The following is a 20,671-nucleotide window of genomic DNA, read 5'->3' on the forward strand; positions in this document are numbered from 1 at the left end:
TTCTTGAAACTAGGAAAACCTCTGCCTGTTAGCGTCAATCACACTAAGTAACAAAAAGCATTTCTCTATTTTGGAAGGAAAATGGATGACTCCTATTTCTTTCATTTGTGCTTTGAAAGAAGCTGGATTGAATATCTTCCCTAGTGAACACTCTCATTTTTATGTTGTTATAAATTATAAGGTAAGAACAAGTCTTTCCAAATTTAATGTAAAGGACATTTAGAATGGTAGCCAGTATTCAATGTTATGTAACTCTTCAGGTATGGCTTAGGTTTTCTGTATTCACTCACACAGAACTGATTGGAAGGAATAAATGGCAAGACCAGAAATCCAGAGTTCTCTCAAGTTTAATAATCTTTCCCAAGAAAGGAAGCCTCTAGTATGATCTTCATACTGACAAATGGACCATTATTCACACAGCTGGTCAGTTAGGGCAAAGGTAGTTAGAGCAACTTCAAATTTTCTTTCTTCTTCCAGGCTGGATATATGTAAGATTTCCTAAAAGATTAAGTGCCTCAGAAGTTTCCCAAACATAACAAATTTGGTGAAATTAAACACATAAAAGGGCCACTGATAGAGAAAACCCACTTCCTTCCATTTCTTGGGAGAGGCTCCCTGTCTGCATACTGCTTCATGTTACTCATAAGGCTTTAGTTAAATAAGATCCTTCCATGTTTGTTTGTTTGTTTTTTTTAAAGAGTCTATTTATTTATTTGACAGAGACACATCACAAGTAGATGGAGAGGCAGGCAGAGAGAGAGAGAGAGGGAAGCAGGCTCCCTGCTAAGAGGAGAGCCCGATGCGGGACTCGATCCAGGACCCTGAGATCATGACCTGAACCAAAGGCAGCGGCTTAACCCACTGAGCCACCCAGGTGCCCAAGATCCTTCCATGTTAAACTATGTTCCATGAGGATGAGGACTGTTCTTTCATCACCTATGATTCTAGTATCTAGCATACTCCTTGAATCAGATGTTTAGTAAATATTTACGATATACAAATGAGGCCAAAGTAGGCTCCAATTATGAAAGGTGTTCTTGGCTATAGAACTCTTCTGCACAAAACAGGTTAAAATATGCCAGAAAATGACAATATGGGTATATCTGAAAATAACATCATTAACTGTGTACTTATGTGTAGGGGGAAAAAGCACCTTAGTTTTAGTAACTCAACTGCCAATTACTCTACAAATGCTGCATGTAGTGTACTAGTCATCTCAGAATATTCAAGAATTTTTTTTCTGAACATTGTTTTAGATGCTTAAGATCCATTAGTGAATAAAACAAGGTTCCTGCCCTTGTGGAGCTTACATTCTAGCACAGGAAGGCAAAAATATACTAGATTATCTTATATTTTATATGAAAAAAAAAAAAAAAAAAAAGGAAAAATATGATATATTTTTAAAAAAAAAAAAAAAAAAAAAAAGGGAAGATCAGGAATCATAGGGCAACATACAATATCAAATAGTATTGGAAGAGGGGGCCTTCACCAAGAAAGTAGGATCTGAACCAAACTTGAAGGTGGGGAATTTAGCCAAGTGGAGCTCAGAGAGCAAAAAGAGAAACAAAGAAGGTCATAATGGGGTATATGTGGGGCATATGTGGGGCGGGGGGATATCTGATCAGAGAGGCCCTTTGTAGGTCATTGTTAGGACTCTGGCTTCTCTTCTGAAAGGCAGCTCCATTGACCTGTACTGTCAGAGTCATCATGTCATCTGACTTAGATTTTAAGTGGATTTTTCCATGTTAAGAAGTGACTGTAGGAGGCCAAAGATGGAAGACTTGGTGAAAGGCTTTATGATCAATTTTGTTTTTATATTGACAGGATCCTTTGATAGAAATGAAAGCTTATCGGCAGCTGGCCCTGCTAAGTTCTGCTTTTGCATTTGGTTGGAGCAAGTGGAATATAGTATGTAGTTCAAATAAAGTTATAGTTAAGGTATAGTATACAAACCCCATAAAATTACTTTGTCCTTCCAAAGAAGATACTCAAAAGCTAAATGAATGTAGGCCATGGTTTCTCCTCTTGAAAAGGTTAAAAAAATAATTAACATTCAAATAGTTTTAAAACTTCACTTTTGTTTATTTTGTCAAAAATATAAAACCAAGCTATATAAAGGCTATACCTTCACTGTCCATTATGGTATCAAACACTCTGGACTTCAGGGTAGTGTCCTGACAGCTCTTTACATCAAAATGAGAACAAATGGAAGCTTTTTTCTCTCAGAGACAGGCCTCCAATTGAACTTTCTGGCACATTTACTGCTGCCTGATAAAGATAGCGCAAGTGAGCCACCATATTTACTTGTATACTGTGTGTTTCTCCCACTCGAATATATGCTCCTGGAGGATAGGATTTTATTGTTGCAATTGTTATTAATATGGTTTTTTCTTCTTTGTTGTTATATCTCCAGCACCTAGAACATTCCCTGGCACATACGAGCTACTCAAGAAATCTCTGTTGAATGAATACATACATACAAACATGGTTTAAGAGATCAGACACTAAAGAGTGTTTCTTTTACATTAGCAATTTTGGGGACTGAGTTCAAATTATACTCTGCCAAAATACCTATTAGAGGAACTATTAATGGATTTCTCTAATTTTCTTTTCCTGTAGCTGAAGGAACACCTTAGTGAAAAACCTATTCAGAAACCTAATTGGACCCTTTTAATGTTTAGTGGTGACAGAGCACAAAGGCTCAAGATCAATGAAAACAGTGAGACATTCTCTGAAGCCCTTAAAGAAGAAACTGAGTTTCATTCTACTTTATATCACATGGTTAAGGATTTTGCTTCCCAAAAAGCCATGGAAAAAGTTAGGAGCTCCAGCTGCCAGCTGATTGACTCTGTGTGCTATATGCTACTCTCGACCAGAGTGCTCAGCTATTCTTAATCCCCGCTGACAGATTTTATGCAGTATGAAAAGTCAAGCAACCCAGAGCAAAATCAGGCATTTCTTCAAAAGCAATGTAATGAGTGACTGTATTTCAAAAGGTTATTAAAATCTAATAAGCATTTTGTACTCAAATTTTATTTTTTAAAAAGTGGGGTTTTTTTCTTATGAATATTTGGCCCACTGAAAATGTTCACTTTTTACTCTATTTGAATAAATTTTAACAAGCAATATGGAATATCTCCTCCTCAAAAAGCTCACTAAAAATCATAGGCAGGCTTCTTCCCCATTGTATTTTAGTCAGAGAGGAACTCACAGAAAGAAGGGATGTTAAATATCTTGCAGTCCTTCTGAGACCCTGTGGTTCAATGCTATAATTTCCCAGCTAAAAATCACTAATTTACAAAGTTCAGATACTAAAACTTTAAAAATCAAGACACATACATTAAGATGTGCTAAGTCACACTGGTGGTGGTCCATTGTGTTGGAGTCCGGTGAATGGCCACAAGATTTGCTCAAGAGACATCCAGGAGTCCCCATCTGGTATGGGAGCAGCATCCACAGACTTCTGGAAGAATCGTCCAGTGAGGAAGCTCATCAAAGCTGCAAACAGCACAATGAATGCAGCAGAAAGCCAGAGTGCCTTATTCGCCTTTCTGAAGGAAGTCTTGAGGTTTGTTGCCCAGGCAGCTACTGTGTCATAACTGTAAGGAAAATACAAATTCAGAATTTGGCAATGGCAACATTTTGTTTTGCTATTTGTACTGTTGGCTCCTTTTGCCAACAGTACCAGACAAGTCATCACTCTGCCCTACCTATCAAAAACACTGCCTGGCAATAAGCTACGTAATGTGCCTGCTGTCTTGGTTTGGCCCACAATTTGCCCCACTTCCACCCCAATAATTTTTAGAATTAGAGAAATGACTTAAAGTTAAGAAATGCTATGGTGATGATCTGAAAATTAGGTGACTCGGCCATTATTTAACTCCTAACAAGAACATGTGAGTATCTCATTATTTCAGTCAGGTAAGGCAACTAACATTTTTGTGGAGCATGGTATGTGTGTATATACACATGCCACTTATTTCTCACCATACCTGGGATTTTTGCTATATTCAGGTGTAAACTATTTTTAGTTTAAGAAATGAGACACAAAGAAAAGCTTATTATAACATCATCTATGTCTTAGCATTTTGCATGTTCTGCTGCTGTCAGCCCTATCTTTTAGGTGAAGAAATTGGTGCTTAAAAGTAGATGAACTTGCTTTAGGCCATCTGGCTCCAGAACCAAGTTCCTAAACCACCAGTTCAGGGATAACTCCTGTAGACCATGTGAAGTTTGTTTTTTTTCCTCTTAAATTTAACAATTTGATAGGTCTTTTAGTACCTTGACTAAGATTAATACTGTTAACCCTGCCTCATCTTTCCCCACTCCACAGAAATAGGATCATTAGCAAGCAGACAACTTACAGTGAAGAGCCATCCCATTTTGACGGATTATTTCTCTTTTCAGAAAGACTTGGCTTTCTTGTCCTTTCTGCTATTTCTTCTCCAGGTGGTTCTGAGTCATCTTTAGTTCTATAAATAAGTATTAAGTTTGAATGTTTGAAAGTATGGATAATATACCAGATTTATAAAAAATACTGCAAATTTTATTGTATTACTAAAGCGGCTCTCAAGTATTTGTTTTGCTTTAGAAAGATTTGATATATAATTCTAAAATCAAATCACTAAATTTTTATTTCTAGGAATTTAATTTTAAAAACTTGCTATATCTAGAAAAATGTGTTGTAGGAAGTTGGGATATTAGCCAAGGGGTGAGTAAAAAGGAGACATTTACAAAGAACATGTCGAAGTTCATCAATTAGCACCACTAATAATTAACCAGTATTATTAACCTGTGATTTCTTTCTCTGCTTATGTGTGTAACCATACTTTAAAAAACAAAGGTGTATATTTCTTCCTCTGTTTTTTATTAAACATATGGTAAAATTTCTCTCCTTTTATCACATAATACATTAACAGTGGATTTTATGCTAAACTGGAGTAACGTCATTGCTTCTTTAAAAATCTTAATTTTAAAAGTGTTTATTCAGTGAGCTGGGAAATAGAAATTGGATCAAATATATTTTAAATAAAATCATATTGTCTAAAGAGTTGTTCCTTTAACCTGAACAGAACTTGTTTCATTATCATGTTTACTGATGAATTCCTAGTTGGACTTGAATTTTGAAATTCCAAGCTCATAATTCTCTCACTATTACCAAAGGCAAATGTTTCTCAAAGTCATTTTTTTTTTTTTTCTCTTCTTGGACATCTACAGGGAATGTATGTGGCTGGTTTTAGTTTTTAAAGGAAACCTGGCCCAGGGTGCCTGCGTGACTTGGTTTTAAGGTCTACTCCTGATTTTGGTTCAGGACATGATCTTGGGGTTGTGGGATTGAGCCCCACATTGGACTCCAGCTCAGTGGGAGTCGGCTTTTCCCTCTCCCTCTGCTCCTCCGCCTGCTTGCCTGCTCTCTTAAAAATAAATACATAAAAACCCCAAATCCTGAATTCTTGTAAGATTCTCAAGACTTCATTTTTTTGTTTGCTAAGACTTCTCAGTAGAAATCATGCCATATTAACCAAGAGAAAAAATAGATTGTAATCTTTTGAAGAAAACCGATCTTTAACCCAGATCAGAAAAATCCATTATGTTAACTCTAAATCTGAAAAGGGGTTTCAACACATGTAGTAGGCTCCAAGGATTATTTCACTTCATTTATTTATTTTTTTTAAGATTTTATTTATTCATTTGCCAGAGCAAGAGTGAGCACAATCAGGGGAACCGGCAGACAGAGGGAGAGCTAGACTCCCTGCCGAGCTAGGAGCCCGATAGGGGGCTCAATCCCAGGACCCCAGAATCATGACCTGAGCTGAAGGCAGACGCCTAACTGACTGAACCACCCAGGGGTCCCTCCTAGGATTATTTTAAAAAGAAACAAAACCTGAGGATAGGCACTACATCTTACTCATCTTTATACCATGAACAGACACCTCTCCAAAAAAGAAATACAAATAGCTAACAGACACATGAAAAAATGTTCCACATCACTAGCCAGTGGGAAATACAAGTCAAAACCACAATGAGATACCACCTTATACCAGTTAGAATGGAAAAAACAAAACAGGAACCAACAAATGTTGGCAAGGATGTGGAGAAAGGAGAACTCTCCTACACTGTTGGTGGGAATGCAAGCTGGAACAGCCACTCTGGAAAATGGTGTGGAGGTTCCTTAAGATGTTAATAGAGCTACCGTACAACCCAGCAATTGCACTACTAGGTATTTACCCCAAAGATACACACATAGTGAAAAGAAGGGGCACGTGCACCCCAATGTCCACAATAGCCAAACTGTGGAAGGAGCTAAGATATCCTTCAACAGATGAATGGATAAAGAAGATGTGGTCCATATATACAATAGGAAATTACTCAGCCATCAGAATGGATGCACACACACACACCGAGTTTTACCTACTTGAGTTCACATTTTTCTTCTTCAGCATCTGCCCAGGAGTAGGTGCTAATAAATCGATGTAATGAGGGACGATGTTCACTCTGCTTTGACCCCAAAATACGCCTAAGTAAAGATGATTATAGCCACTTGTCAAATACATCTGTAGCTATTGTCAATTTATTTCCTACTACCTGAATTATTACAAAAATTATGTTCTATTTTTGGTTGGCACATTCACATATTTCATAGTAAAATTCCATGATTATACACCTATTTTATAATTATTGTGCATATATACTCTGTGCAAATCAAGTGTCACTTTATTACTTATTGCCAGCATTTACTTCAGTCAATTACAAAACAGTAGGTTTCCCAAAGAGCAACCAGAAAATGACACTTACCAGCTGCTTGATCGCCTACTGAATCGGTCATTTTCCATCCCAGCCACCTTTAAATTTCAGATGTTAGAGAAATAATGAAATACAAATTTAGTGAAGTTTATGTTTTTGTTATATGAAAATGAATATGCTTTTGATGAAGAACAATTAGGAACTTGCTTACCATTCCTGCATTTCCAATATTTCTGGGCAAAGAGGCAATGGTCACCCTTCGGAGCGAAGATGGCTACCCAAAAAGGGCAGAAGTACATTAGAAAACTATTAGTAGTTTATCCTTGGATACAACACTAATGGATATCCTTGTACATACACATCCCTGCATTTGACCACCGTTAAGTTAACCTGTAGGCATAGTTTGGTTAGGTCCAAATTGCCTTTCAGAAATATTGCGCCAATTAATATTCTACCTTCTTCAACATTGGATGAGCATAATTTTTGCCAAATAAGGTTTCTTATTTAGTTTTCTGGTGACATTGAACACTTTGTTATGCAAATAATCATGTATATATCTGCTCTGGGAACTCTATGATCTTTGCCCATATTAATTTTATTAATGATAATTCTGGCAGGAGTTTTTCATTGTTAATGCAGCCGAATCTTTCTTTTGCTGTCATTTCTTTTATGCTGTGGTATTCCCAACTCAGAGGAGATCAATGTGTACCTATTTTCTAGCTTTTTTTTTTTTCATGGTTTCATTTTTTGCATTTAAGACATTTAAAGATGGGTGTGATATTTTGATAATGGATATGTTTATCAGCCTCAGATGTGCATGGGAAAATGTTACATACTACTATGATTCTTAAAGTTTAAGTACAACTTCAGGAAATAAAAAATATATTAAATGTAGGAAATAAGCTGAAGAAGCTTAAGGTGAATTTTTTCTTAAGCCACCATTCCTAATTTTGTAGGTTAGCTGAGTATCAAGAATATCAAACTACAATCCAAGAAACTTGGGTTCTCACCATGGTTCTGCCACTACATGATCATAACTAATCACTTACCTTCTGGGAAAGTGATTTTCCTCATCTGTGAGAGAGAGGTTTGGATGGAATGATTTTTAAAGTCTCTCGCTCAAAAATTCTGTGAAATCCTGATTTTCGAACTGGCAAAACCTGCTGGTTGACTTTCAATATCCCACTCCCCCCTTATTATTTGGTGAAGAACTCCCTAATTTTCAGTTAGATATAAAACCCAGAATTCAAATGGATTTTCTTAGTCTCATTTTCAATCAAAAATGACAAGGAAATGTTATTTGGGACTTCTAGGAATTGTCATTAGAAGGAGAGGGAACACTTGTTTTTATGTCTTCCTTCTTCTTACAATGTGACTCGATGTAATGACCAGGACTTGTCGCTCCCCGTTCTGATGGAGCCACCTCAGACCATGAAGTGGAAGCAGAGGGCTGAGGGTGGTGAAGTGGCGGGAGGAGACTAGGTCCTCGGGATTCTGTGAAACCACACTACCGTTTTTGGACTGCCTATTTCCAACTCTAGTTTTACATGAGAGAGAAACTATCTGGCTTTCCTCTTGCTTCCAGACAAATGTAACTGATGTACAAATATAGTAAAAAGTATAAAAGCATACATACATAAACTTAAACACACACATGCAGATCTACATAAATATACATATGATTTACATTTGAAACCGTGTTGTTTCAAGTAATATTTTAAAACCATTTCATCCGAAACATTTGATAGACTGTTAAGTCAGCTGGTAATTACCTTGGAGTTTAGAGAAGATGAACGTTTTTTAATTTGGCAGTCATCTGAAAGGAAAAACACATTTGCACATTTGAGGAATTACATAAGCAATTTATTGCAATGGTCTTTATTCTTTACAAAGAAAAGCAATAGAAATATTTAAGACCCTAGAAACTACCGAATGGTAAAAATATCTGGTTATTATTTGGTGATTCGTAACAGTTGCCATCTTAACTGATTGAATACTGTCCTCTGTCACTGTCCACGTCTGCAATGCTTAGCCAGCACATAGGAGATGCTAAATGAATACGTACTGAATAAATGAATCCAAAACTACAGAAGGTTATCAAATATGATTACTTTTCCTAGAAAAGGGAGTCATTAAAATAGTTCTCCTCAGAAAAGTTCACATTATTTAAAACTATTATAAGATTTATATAAACCCTATATTTTAAGGCATTTTCCATGGTCTCAGATGTCTCCTTATTTTCCAATCCATCTGCCAGCTTACTATGCCGGAGTCATTCCTTCTTCAAGAAATAGAAAATCATTGTTGATTAGAGTGGCTCGTTTAACTCACTGTGCTTTGCTTTGTGTGTGGAGAAAGAGCCAATTCTAACATACCCTAAGTAGGAGAACATTAGAGGCAACTCAGTGGGTTGGATGAAATATATTCTCATCTCAACAGTCTAATTTAATGAATTTTTGGAGTCATTACCAAAGGGTCCTCTCTGTGTCCCAACCTGTTTCTAACTTAACATTTTACTTTACATTTACTTTACTTTACTTTCTACCTTAACATATACTTTATATAAACAGAAGGAATGAATTATTATTCTAACATAGCCTCAAGTGTTTTATACTAAAGACATAGTAAGAATTAACAAGAAAGAGAATGAAAGAGGAGAATCTCAGAAAAACATAACTGGGTCTATTAAGCTTTTATTACCTTCATCTTCGAGAGGGTTAAAAGACCTTTCATTTTGCAAAAGAACCTGTTTCAGTTCTTCTAACTCAGCATGCTCTTTGGCATACATTCTCTTCAGGTTTTCTACATGCTGAATCATCACCTCCACTGCTTTACTAACCCGGCTTTCCTAGTAGGGGAAAAAAAAAATCTACACTGAAAATATTATTCTTGATTTCTAGTTTAAAAATGATTAGACACATCTATCTTCACTCCATCCCCAAATCTCACTAAAATGACAATGAAGGTTTTTAGTTGTTTGTTTTGTTTTGTTTTTTTAAAGACGACACAGGACAAAAAGAACAGAAGAAGGTATAATGAAATTTTGAAGGCCAGTTAGAAGGACTAGTGGAGAATGACCAAGATCTGAAAAAGGTGAACCTTAAAAAAAAGTAGGAAAAGTCTATGAGCAACCTGGGCTGCACCACAGAAAACCATTCAGGCTCAGGAATTAGTGGTGCTTCTGGGATTCAGCGTGAAGACAGCTAGGGGAACAGAAGAAATGGTGGAAACCCTGCAGAAAAAGTGAGATCTGCAGATCTCCTCCCTTATTCGGGCCAACTGAGCAACTTTCCTTCCCCACTTTGCTGAAAGACTAAACACTGAATATCTAGAGAGAGAGAGAAAGAGCCTGCGGATTAGGCAGTAACAGCTGATGGTGAACAGATCATACAGAAAACAGATTTAGGCAAAAGTCTGTATACATATTGAATACTGAGACTCCTAGCCTGTTTTCTCCTTCCAACTTGCAAACACTGGTAGCCAGGCTTAGGCTCAGAGAGCAGGCAGTTGGAAGATTTTCCTCTGAGGACTCTATAATGTAGCAAGATAAAAGCCTTAAAACTCTTGACACCAAGGATATCCCAGTGAAACATCTCAAGTTGTGTGAAGCTCAGAGCCAATAAGAACCCTCCTCACCAACGTGCAGTCCCCATTCCATTATCTTGTGGATCATGACTAGTCAGAGGAAAGCTGCTTCTGTGAAGGAGGAAAACAAACACAGGAAAAAAAAAGCAAGGTGGCAGAGATCAACTCCAGAAAAGCTTCAAGGGAACCACCAGTATCTTCAGAGAGTTAAGAGTACATGTTACATCCATGAAATAAGAACAAGATAAAAAAAGCTACATGCTAAGAATAAAAATCTGGGGAATTAAAAATATATTAAAAATACATAATAAAATAGTTTTAAGGTAAGGTTGGGGAAATCTCCCTGAAACTAGGAGGAGGAAAAAAAAAACACTGAAGGCTAGAAAAGAGATGAAAAAGAACCTGCTCAGGAGATCCAACAGACAACAGGAACTCAAGAAAGCAAAGAAAATTACACAATATGTGGAAAAGGAAATAATTCAAAACAATCTCTAGAACTCAAGAACGTATTTTGCCAGCTTATATCCATTCAGGGTCTAAAACAATAAATCAGATTTTAGTAAACATAATTAATATTGGTTTCAGGAGTAGAATTTAGTGATTCATCACCTAGCATACAACACCTAGTGTTCACACAAGTGCCGTCTTTAATACCCATCACCCATTTACTCCACCCCCTCCACGAACCTCCCCTCCAGGAACCCTCAGTTTGTTCTCTATAATTAAGAGTCTCCTTTATGGTTTGCCCCCCCCCTTTTTTCCTTCTATCCTCTATGTTAATCTGCTTTGTTTGTTAAAATCCACATATCAGTGAAATCATATGGTATTTGCTTTTCACTGACTGACTTAGCATAATACACTCTAGTTCCATCTACTTTGTTGCAAATGACAAGATTTCACTCTTTTTTATGGCTGAGTAATATTCCATTACACACAGACACACACACACACACACACACACACACACATCATCTTTACCCATTCATTAGTCAATGGACATTTAGGCTCTTTCCATAATTTGGCTATTGCTGATAATGCTGCTGTAAATACCCCTCCAAATCTGTATTTTTGTATCCTTTGGGTAAATAATAGTGCAATTGCTGGGTGATAGGGCAGCTATATTTTTAAATTCTTGAGGAACCTACATACTGTTTTCCAGAGTGGCTGCCCCAGCCTGCATTCCCACCAACAGTATAAAAAGATTTCCCCTTCTCTGTATCCTCCCCAACATGTTGTTTCCTGTGTTAATTTTAGCCATTTGGACAGGGGTGAGGTGGTCTCTCATTGTAATTTTGATTTTTATTTTCCTGATGATGTGTGATGCTGAGCATCTTTTATCTGTTGGCCAACTGGATGTCTTCTTTGGAAAAAAATGTGTCTTCAGCCCATTTCTTACCTGGATTATTTGTTTTTTGGGTATTGAGTTTGATAGAAGTTCATTATAAATTTTGGATACTAACCCTTTATCAGATATGTCATTTGTTAATATCTTTTCCTATTCCAAAGGTTACCTTTTACATTTATTGTTTCTTCACTGATTCAATTTCATTACATCCTTCTATTCAGATTTTCCACATCTTCCTAAGTTTTAGAAGACTGTATATTTCTAGAAATTTATCCATTTGCCTATGTTGTCCAATTTGTTGGAATATAATATTTTATAGCAGTCTCTTATAGTCCTTTATATTTTTGTGATGTCAGTTGTTATTTCTTCTCTTCCCTGTGTTTGAGCCTCTCTCCTTTTATCTTAATAAGTCTAGCTAAAGGCTTACCAATTCTCCTTATCTTTTCAAAGAAACATCTCTTTGTTTCATTCATCTATATCATTTATTTCTGCACTGATCTTTATTGTATCCTTCCTTCTACTAATGTTGGGCTTTGCTCTTATTCTAGTTCCTTTAGGTATAAGATTAGATTGTTTGAGACTTTTCTTGGTTCTTGAGGTAGGTCTGTATAAACTCTAAAATTCCTTCTTAGACCTGCTTTCTCTACATCCCAAAGATTTTAGACAACTGTTTTCATTTTCTTCGGTCTTTATAATGTCCTCTTTGATTTCTTCGCCTATTGGTTCATCAGTAACATGTTGTTTAGCCTCCCAAGTGTTTGTATCTTTTTAAATTTTTTTCTTGTAATTGATTTCTGGTTTCACATTGCTGTGCTTAGAAAAGATGCTTGATGCGATTTCAGTCTTACAAATTTATTGAGTTTGGTGGTTTTGGTTTTGTTTTTGTTTTGTTTTTGTTTTTTGTTTTTTGTTTTTTGCCTAACGTGATCTAATTTGATCTAACCTTCCACATGCACTTGGGGAAAGAATATGCATTCTGCTAATTTGGAATGGAATATTATGTAAGTCCATCTGATCTAATGTCTCGTTCAAAACCACTATTTCCTTGTTGATTTTCTGACTGGGTGATCCATCTGTTGATATGAGTGGGGTATTAAAGTCCCCTATTATTATTGTACTACTGTCAATTTCTCCCCTTATGTTGTTAATATCTGCTTTATGTATTTAGGTGCTTCTTTGTTGGGTGCATAGATATTTACAATTTTATATCCTCTTGTTGGATTGATCCCAATGTCATTATGTAATGTTCTTGTCTCTTGTTACAGTTGCTGTTTAAAAGTCTATTTTGTATGAAAACAAAGCCTATTTTGTCTATATAGTATTGCTACCCCAACTTTTTTCATTTCCATTTGCATGAAATATTTTTTTTCCATCCCTTCACTTCCAGTCTATATGTGCCTTTAGCTCTGAATTGAGTCTTCTGTAGGCAGCATATAGATGGGTATTTTTTTTTTTTTTTTAGTCTTTCAGTCATCCTAGGTCTTTTGATTAAAGCATTTAGACTATTCGTATTTAAAATAATTATTGTCACATGTGTACTTATTGCCACTTTGTTCATTGTTTTCTGGCTGATTTATAGTTCTTCTGTCCTCCTTTCTTCTTCTCTTGCTCTCTTCCCTTGTGATTGATGACTTTCTTTAGTGTTAGGATTCCTTTCTCTTTATTTTTTGTGTATCTATTATAGGTTTTTGGTAACCATAGACCAAAGTCATATATAACATTGTAAGTACATAGGAGTCTATGTTAAGTTGATGGTCATTTTAGTTTGAACACATTCTAAACAAACTACATTTTTACTCCCATGTTTCATGAACAGAAACGAGACCAGTCTGGCTGGAATGCAATAATACAGGAAGGCTATCATAGGACATAAATTTCATAGGGTAGGAGGGCATGGGAACGGTGTAGATCTTTTTAAGCCATCATATGGATTCAGGGTTTATTCTGAAAAAAGGTGAGGAAGCCACCAGAGGGACTTTAATCAAAAAAAGAAACATGATCTAGCTTACATTTTAGAAGGATTATTCTGGCTGCTTTATGGAGAGCAGACTATGTTGCAGGGAGTACTGGGTTTGAATGGAAATGGAGACCATTTAGGAAGATATTGTATTAATCCGCAAAAAATATAATGGTAGCTTAGATCAAGGTGGTAGCAGTGGAGAAGGAAAGAAGTGGTTGAATTCTGATGGTAAATAGGATTTATTCTGTTGGTAGAGTAATTACAATTTCCTGCAGGATTAGAGGTAAAGTGTGAGAGAAAATTGTTGAAAATTACTCCCAAGGATTTTCAATCTGATCAACTTTGACAGAGATAAGGTTATGTGTAGAATGGGTTTTGGAGACACCATAAGCAGTTCACTTTTGTATGTGTTGTTTGATTAGTTTATCCAACATACAAGTGGAAATGCTGCATCCATAGTAGTATATTCTAGTGTATAATTCATGGCAAAGGTTTAGGACAAGCACGTGAATTTGGTAATCATCAACTTACTGCACAGAATGGTGTGGGGACTGAAGAAAGATGGACATCACTTGTACAAGGGTGAAACCCTGGGCCTGAGGATATTATGAAGCCAGGGAGAATGGTGGGACCCATCCAGGAGCCTGGAAGGGAGTGACCCATGATGTTGAGAGAAAAAATAAGAGAATGTGGGACCTGGAAGCCAAATGAGGTGAGTGTTTCCAGGAGGAGAAAGAGCTCAGACATGCTGAATGTAGTATATCAGCTAAGGAAAATGAGTAGGTTAAGACCATTTACAGTTTGCAGAGCAGCTGGGAGGAGAGAAATTGGAGACAGTGAGTACAATTCTGTTGAGGAAATTTGCTATAAATGGGAGCAGAGAAAGAGGAGAAAAGGTCAAAGACTATTTTGCTTGTGTTTATGTTATCTTTCCCATCTTAAAAACAGCATATTTGTGTGTTCATGGGAATGATTCAATATAGTGGGGAAAAGTGAAGATGGAGGAAAGTAGGGAAAATCTGAGTCTAAGATTCTGAGTAAATTAGGAGGAATGGGTTCTGGTATACAGGTGAGATGGTTAGCCTTGGACAGGATTAGAGACAACTCATATTTTGTACTGGGAAGGGAGGAAAAGATGTTATTAGGTTTGGAACCTGTGGCCATTCCTTCTGAATGACCTAGTGCTTTCAGTGAGGCAGGAAGTAGTCATTATCTGACAGAAAAGATAGGAAAGGACATGATGATGGTTTGAAGAGAAAGGAGAAAGTATGAAATTGATATTTGGAAGAGGTTATTTGGATGATTGTCACTGGCTAATGCAATTAAGAGGGCGTTTTTTGCATTTTATTTGCGTATTCTGCTTTCTCTATATTAAACACGTACATCTTATGTGACACAAGTGGTTTTTTTTTTTAACTTTTTCTTAGAAATGTAATCCACTATTTCAGGGAAAACAAATCTTTCTAGTAATTTCATTGAGCTAAAGAAATGAAGGCAGATTACCTGATTAATGGCTCCCAGCATCTCCGCCCTACTGGCCACTCGTGCAGTGCACTGACTAAGAAGTGTTATACTCTTCTCCAGCTTCTTAACTATTTCCTGGGCATGGTTGTCATCTTCACAAAGTGGTGTTAAAGACTGCACAGAAAGCAAAGTATTAAAATATATCTAACCCAAGTATTCAGCAAGTGATTCCAACAATGACTATGTTGTAAATAGAGATGACAGTCACATCTCAATTATCTTGGTATAAAGTGAAAAGAAGTAGCAATGACCAAAAATGAATGGTACTGAAATATTAACATCTTTGTTGACTATCAAGCAGACCTATGCAAATGTTCCCAAAACCTTTTATATCTAATCTCAATCTCTTCCTTTCTTACTTCCCAAATTTGCCACTTCTTCATACATATGTATATCACTTTTCATAATTAACAGAATGGGACATACTTAATTGGTGATGGTAAAGAAATTATGCTTATGAGTGAGCTGAATGTATTATACGAAGAGCATGGTTTGAACTTTTAAGTAGTGAAAACATACTAGATGTAGGTATGGCTCTGACTATGCTATGTGCTCGTCCACTGATGACAAAGCATTACTCATCTGGCTAGATGCGGGGTATGCTTTCACTGCCTTATGAATATTTCTTTCAAACCTGTGCCCTTGATCCAAGATGATGGCCTTCCTGGTGGAGAACCATCCCTCCCACTAGGGTGGAGACAGAATTAAGACAGCAGTTTCGGAAGCAAACAAGCCAGTGCTTATTAGCTGTGTGACCATGAGCAAATTTCTAAGACTTGCCCATATCTAAAACACCATAAATTTTGTAGCATTTTAAAAAAGGAAAAGTAGAGGGCGCCTGGGTAGTACAGTCAGTTAAGCATCCAACTCTTGGTTTCAGCTGAAGGTGTGATCTCAGGGCCATGAGATTGCTCAAAGCAGACAAACGCTGTATGGTTTTTACTTCTATGAAGTGTCTGAAGTCGTCAGATTCATAGAAACAGAAAGCAAAATGGTGACCAGGCGATAAGAGGAGGAGAAAAGGGGGGTGTTTAACGGGTACAGAGTTTCAGTATGTAAGACAGAAAAGTTCTGGAGATCTGTTTTACAGCAATGTGAACATACCTAACACTACCCGAATGGTTCACTTAAGATGGTTAATATGGTAAATTTGATGTTACATGTTTTTTACAACAATAAAAAAAGAATATGGTTTCTCAAGTTTTATTTTTTTCCAAAAATAACCCTCTTAATTTTCCAACCCACCTCTATATTTATGGTGATTTCACAAAATGGAAAAATAGTGATTGTTATCTGTGTACCTAGAGAGGGCTTGCCAATCATCTGACAAGACTAAAATCAATCACCATTGTCTTTTTTCAGTTAATTAAATGGAAATAGACTTTTATTCTTGTCTTTGAAGCTTAAAATTGACATAATCTCCTATTGCTCAGTTTCCTGCATGATGACTGTTCTGCCTCAAAACTATTTGAATGTCCAGAGAAGGCAGGTGACTCACAATGACTTTAAAAGGCATTGGTTTTACTAGTGAGTCATTTATTTTAGCCTGATCCTGAATTCTTACTTCCTATTAATTTACATTTGAGTCAGGCAGGGCTTGGCACCTGTTGTTGGTTTTAGTCACACAAGTAAACTTGTATCTAATTTTGAAAACGTTATTAACAATAGGATCATCACATGTGGAGTTCCCAAATGTTAGGATTCTCACCTCTAAAAGCTTTAAACAGTTAGTGATTTCTTTCTTCAAATTTTCTTCTGCCAAGTCTCGGGATCTTTCTTCAAGCTTTACTCTTTTCTCCAGGGTGAACCAGTCACACTTAAATCCCAAAGATAATCTGAGAAATTCGGCCTGTCATCAAAATAATGTGCGGGTGATGGGGAGAAAACTGGTTGTAGGGAAATATTTCAGTTTAATACCAGATTATGCAGAGTCTTTCTTTTTCCTCCCAACAGCATAACGCTGGTGTGCCTTGGCTTTCCCCGTGCTTAGTCGCTGCCAAGCCACCCAGACACCAAATACAGCTTGGGTAAAAGTATAGAGTGATGATAGACAAGGGGGTCAGAAACACACTTTTTTTTCTTTTTCTTTTTTTTTAACTTAAAGGGATAAAACTTACCTCCACCTCCTTCTCATTAGCAGAAGTGCTGTAGGAAAAGACAAAAAAATTTATTCCAACATAATTCAACAGAAAAGCAAAAACTGTGAACATGCCATGTGAAGAACTTACTTGTCACTTTGTCTAAAGTTAACGGATTTCACAGTGGTTACAGGAAGAGAGGAAACAGCAGTGTCTATTAAAAGATAATAAAATAGTATTGGGTTACAAAGGTTCCTGGCTGAAGGCACATTCAATCAAATGTCCTCTCTCCATGACACAAAGGCATTTCCTTGAAGAATGTCTGAAATAATAACCAGTTAATAACATAACTTGCTTCAGTGCGCCTGGGTAGCTCAGTCACTTAAGTATCTGCCCCCGGCTTAGGTCACAATCCCAGGGTCCTGGGCTGGAGCCCTATTGAGAAGGGAGCCTGTTTCTCCTCCCTCTGCTGCTCCCCCTACTTGTGCTGTCTCTCTGGCTCTTTCTCAAATACATAAATAAACTCTTTTAAACAAAATAATGCATTTGCTTCAATATAAGATAACATTATGCTATGCTACTGGGATCATAAGGACATTAAAATCATTGGCTCACACGTCAGCATGTGAAGAGTCTGAAACCTGAAAATATCTGGGTCCAGGAAGAGCCCAGTTGCTCTCTCTGCATTTGAATGTCTATCTGACTTATCTCAGGGCTAAATGCATACCTTCTTCTGTCTTCAGACCAAGGCTTGAACAGCCGCAGCAGGAGGAAGAGTCATTGTAGTAGTAAGGGTAATAGTCGTAGTACAGTATAATAACTAACAATGACAGCAACAGTAAGCAGGGTATCACCCATTTGCCACAAGTTGACTACACACGCCAGTCCCCAAAGAGGACTCTGTATACATATTAATAATACTCTTCATGACAACTTCACAAAGAGGACAATATATTAGTTACTGAGAGTATTAAAGTTTAAAAAAAAACTGATATAAGTCCCAGCTTTGACTCTCATAGCTTTGTGACCTGGAACAAGTCACAGCTTCATCAAACCACCTACAAAACAAGGATGATATTTTTTTATAGTAGCTTTTAGAGAATTTTGCCAAGCATCTTTTCTAACTGCTTTATACCTAATTTGTTCAATCCTCAGAGCAAACCTGTGTTGGGTACTGTTATCATTTATAGTCCACAAGCTAGGAAACTAAATTGCAATTTACCTTACATAGGTATTTGGGGGAACGAATTAAATTATGTACATAATTTAGGGGGCACCCAGGTGGCTCAGTTGGTTAAATGTCTGCCTTTGGCTCTGGTCATGATCTCAGGGTCCTGGGATCGAGCCCTGCATCAGTGGGGATTGGGGCGAGGTCCCTGCTCAACAAGGAGTCTCTTTCTCCCTCTCCCTCTGCCTGCTGCTCCCCATGCTTGTGTTCTCTCTCTGTGTCAAATAAATAAAATCTTTAAAAAATAGGAATTTAGTCTAGAACTTAGCATATGATATATTCTCAAAAAAAGGTTAATTTTTTAAACTCATCCTTTCCATTTCGCAGATGAGGAAGTAGACTCTCAGGTTAAATAACCTTCTGAAGTCATACCTAGTCAGAGAGTCACCCAGTATAGTCTGAGTGACTTCAAAGTCCCAACTCTATCTACTACTCCATCCTAATGGAGGTGGAATGGGGAAGAAAGCATACTAGCACTTATTCTTTAAATATTATTTACTTTAAGATCAGATAATTAAAAAGATCTCAAAGTAGAGCTTAGAATTTGCTACCAACGTTGGCAAGGTTCTTTGTTCACAATAACACAGGAGTTATTACAAGTCCTTGAGACTTAATGCAACATAAATGTGGCTTTTCAAAAATGATATAAATTGAATCAAGAATCAATTTTATTGACTGATTTTACCTAGAGATGCATAATTATAGGTACGATATCTTTACTCAGAAAGATTTCACTCATAAAAATATAAGCAGAAACAAAAGTTCTCATGGGGGTTGGGAGAGAACATTCCTTACCTCTTGCAGCACATTCTTTTCTATGCTCATCTATTGTTACTGGTTCCTCTTTTGCTTCCTAAAATCATAAAGAGATTTTATTGCTGTAGGTAGCGTGGAAATCCTTCATAACCAATCATGTTCCAACTTCCTGTCCTCTCCTAACCCTACTCTATCAACAACACTATGGTATTCAAAGAACTGAACTAGAGGTTAAAGAAGAAAGCAGGACTGGCTCTAAGGGGGTTTCCAATCTAGTTGAGGTACAAAAGGGAAACATATGAACAGCTATAAATGTGATACAAGCTACTGTAGGGCAAACTAGGACTGATTGCCACATAAATGAGATGTGAATAAATAAGGGCTCTACAGAGGGAGGGAGAGACACCACGGCTTGAGAAGCATGGAAAGTCTCTACAGACAAGGAACATGCTGGAACTTGGTGGAGTGGGAGGACTGGCTGGATAAAGAGGTAGGGGTGATCTAGGACCATCACCCCTCACTTTCTAGATGGGCTCTTGGGGGACCTGTGGTAAAAATTGCAGGTATGTTATGTTAGGCTTTTACTCCATATAAGGTTGCTTATATGGAATATAAGGTTTTAAGGTTGCTGACCAACTATCCTACAAATTTATCTATACAACAAGAATTATCATAATAAGAGGGTTATACTATACTGCCTAAGATAAATGAGAAAATAATAGGTATAAAATCATTTTTATGGTGATAATTATTCCACATTCTTAGAAATTTTTCCCGAAAAACAAGTCTAAGACAAATTTCCTTGGTAGAGCCATTGATACTATGTCATGTAATTTTTAGAGCATTGTAGGTACGATTTTTGAAAAATGTAACCTGCAGTAGTACAGGTAAAACACTGCATCATTCTTATCAACATTTCAATATTCTTAAGTTTACTGAATCCTCCCTCAACACCCGGACCTCTTCCAGATATGACATCTTCTTCCAATCCTATCCTTTAAGGCCACGATTCTTCTCGAAAGAATTGTCCACGGTTGCTGTTTCCAGTTTTTAGGCTTTCTTCTGTCTCTGTACCCAAGACTCCAAGAAAAACCTCCCTCTCCAGTTACCCGTGAACTCTCTATTGCCAAACTCAGTGGAAAATTTTCAGACGTTATCTTATTTGACTTCACTGTAGCATCTAAAGCGATCTAGAATCCCCTCTGCCTTGAAGGTTTTTCTTTCCTTGGTTGTAACCTCTGATGTCCTCCCATTGCTATAGTGGCTCCTTCTGAGTTTCCTCTGCCATCGCCTTCTTTTGTGAGATAATGGAATCAACAAGAGTCCATTATTTCCAGTGTGCTCTTCCTGCCTGCCAGCGTTCTTGGGAAATCTCATTCACGTACTTGTTTTTTTGCTGATAGCTCACAAATGTGTGTCTGCTCCTAAAAGTCCTAGGAATGAGTTTATGA

At 37.0% G+C, this 20,671-nt stretch overlaps 2 protein-coding genes across 9 annotated transcripts in view; one reads left to right on the plus strand and one right to left on the minus strand.

Moving 5' to 3' along the window:
- DNAI7 (dynein axonemal intermediate chain 7) overlaps positions 1-2,895 on the plus strand; it is a 62,971-nt gene extending 60,076 nt beyond the window's left edge. For 4 of the 8 annotated variants that reach the window (XM_059402792.1, XM_059402799.1, XM_059402796.1 and 1 more), the window contains 3 exons: positions 14-181; positions 1,825-1,938; positions 2,620-2,895. In XM_059402792.1, coding sequence (XP_059258775.1) covers positions 14-181; positions 1,825-1,938; positions 2,620-2,895 — 558 coding nt within the window. Of the gene's footprint in view, positions 1-13; positions 182-1,824; positions 1,939-2,413 lie in introns of those variants that run through there. The other 4 variants (XM_059402797.1, XM_059402798.1, XM_059402794.1 and 1 more) reach the window with 4 other exon arrangements.
- A 452-nt stretch (positions 2,896-3,347) lies between these two features.
- IRAG2 (inositol 1,4,5-triphosphate receptor associated 2) overlaps positions 3,348-20,671 on the minus strand; it is a 122,043-nt gene continuing 104,719 nt past the window's right edge. The window contains 12 exon segments of the mRNA XM_059404490.1: positions 3,348-3,599; positions 4,365-4,472; positions 6,416-6,517; positions 6,796-6,842; positions 6,956-7,018; positions 8,517-8,560; positions 9,445-9,592; positions 15,138-15,272; positions 16,867-17,007; positions 17,276-17,303; positions 17,387-17,450; positions 19,260-19,317. Of these exon segments, the coding sequence (XP_059260473.1) occupies positions 3,356-3,599; positions 4,365-4,472; positions 6,416-6,517; positions 6,796-6,842; positions 6,956-7,018; positions 8,517-8,560; positions 9,445-9,592; positions 15,138-15,272; positions 16,867-17,007; positions 17,276-17,303; positions 17,387-17,450; positions 19,260-19,317 (1,182 nt within the window). The 3' untranslated portion in view covers positions 3,348-3,355.

This window comes from Mustela nigripes, chromosome 6 (genome assembly GCF_022355385.1).
Source record: "Mustela nigripes isolate SB6536 chromosome 6, MUSNIG.SB6536, whole genome shotgun sequence".
NCBI lineage: Eukaryota > Metazoa > Chordata > Mammalia > Carnivora > Mustelidae > Mustela > Mustela nigripes.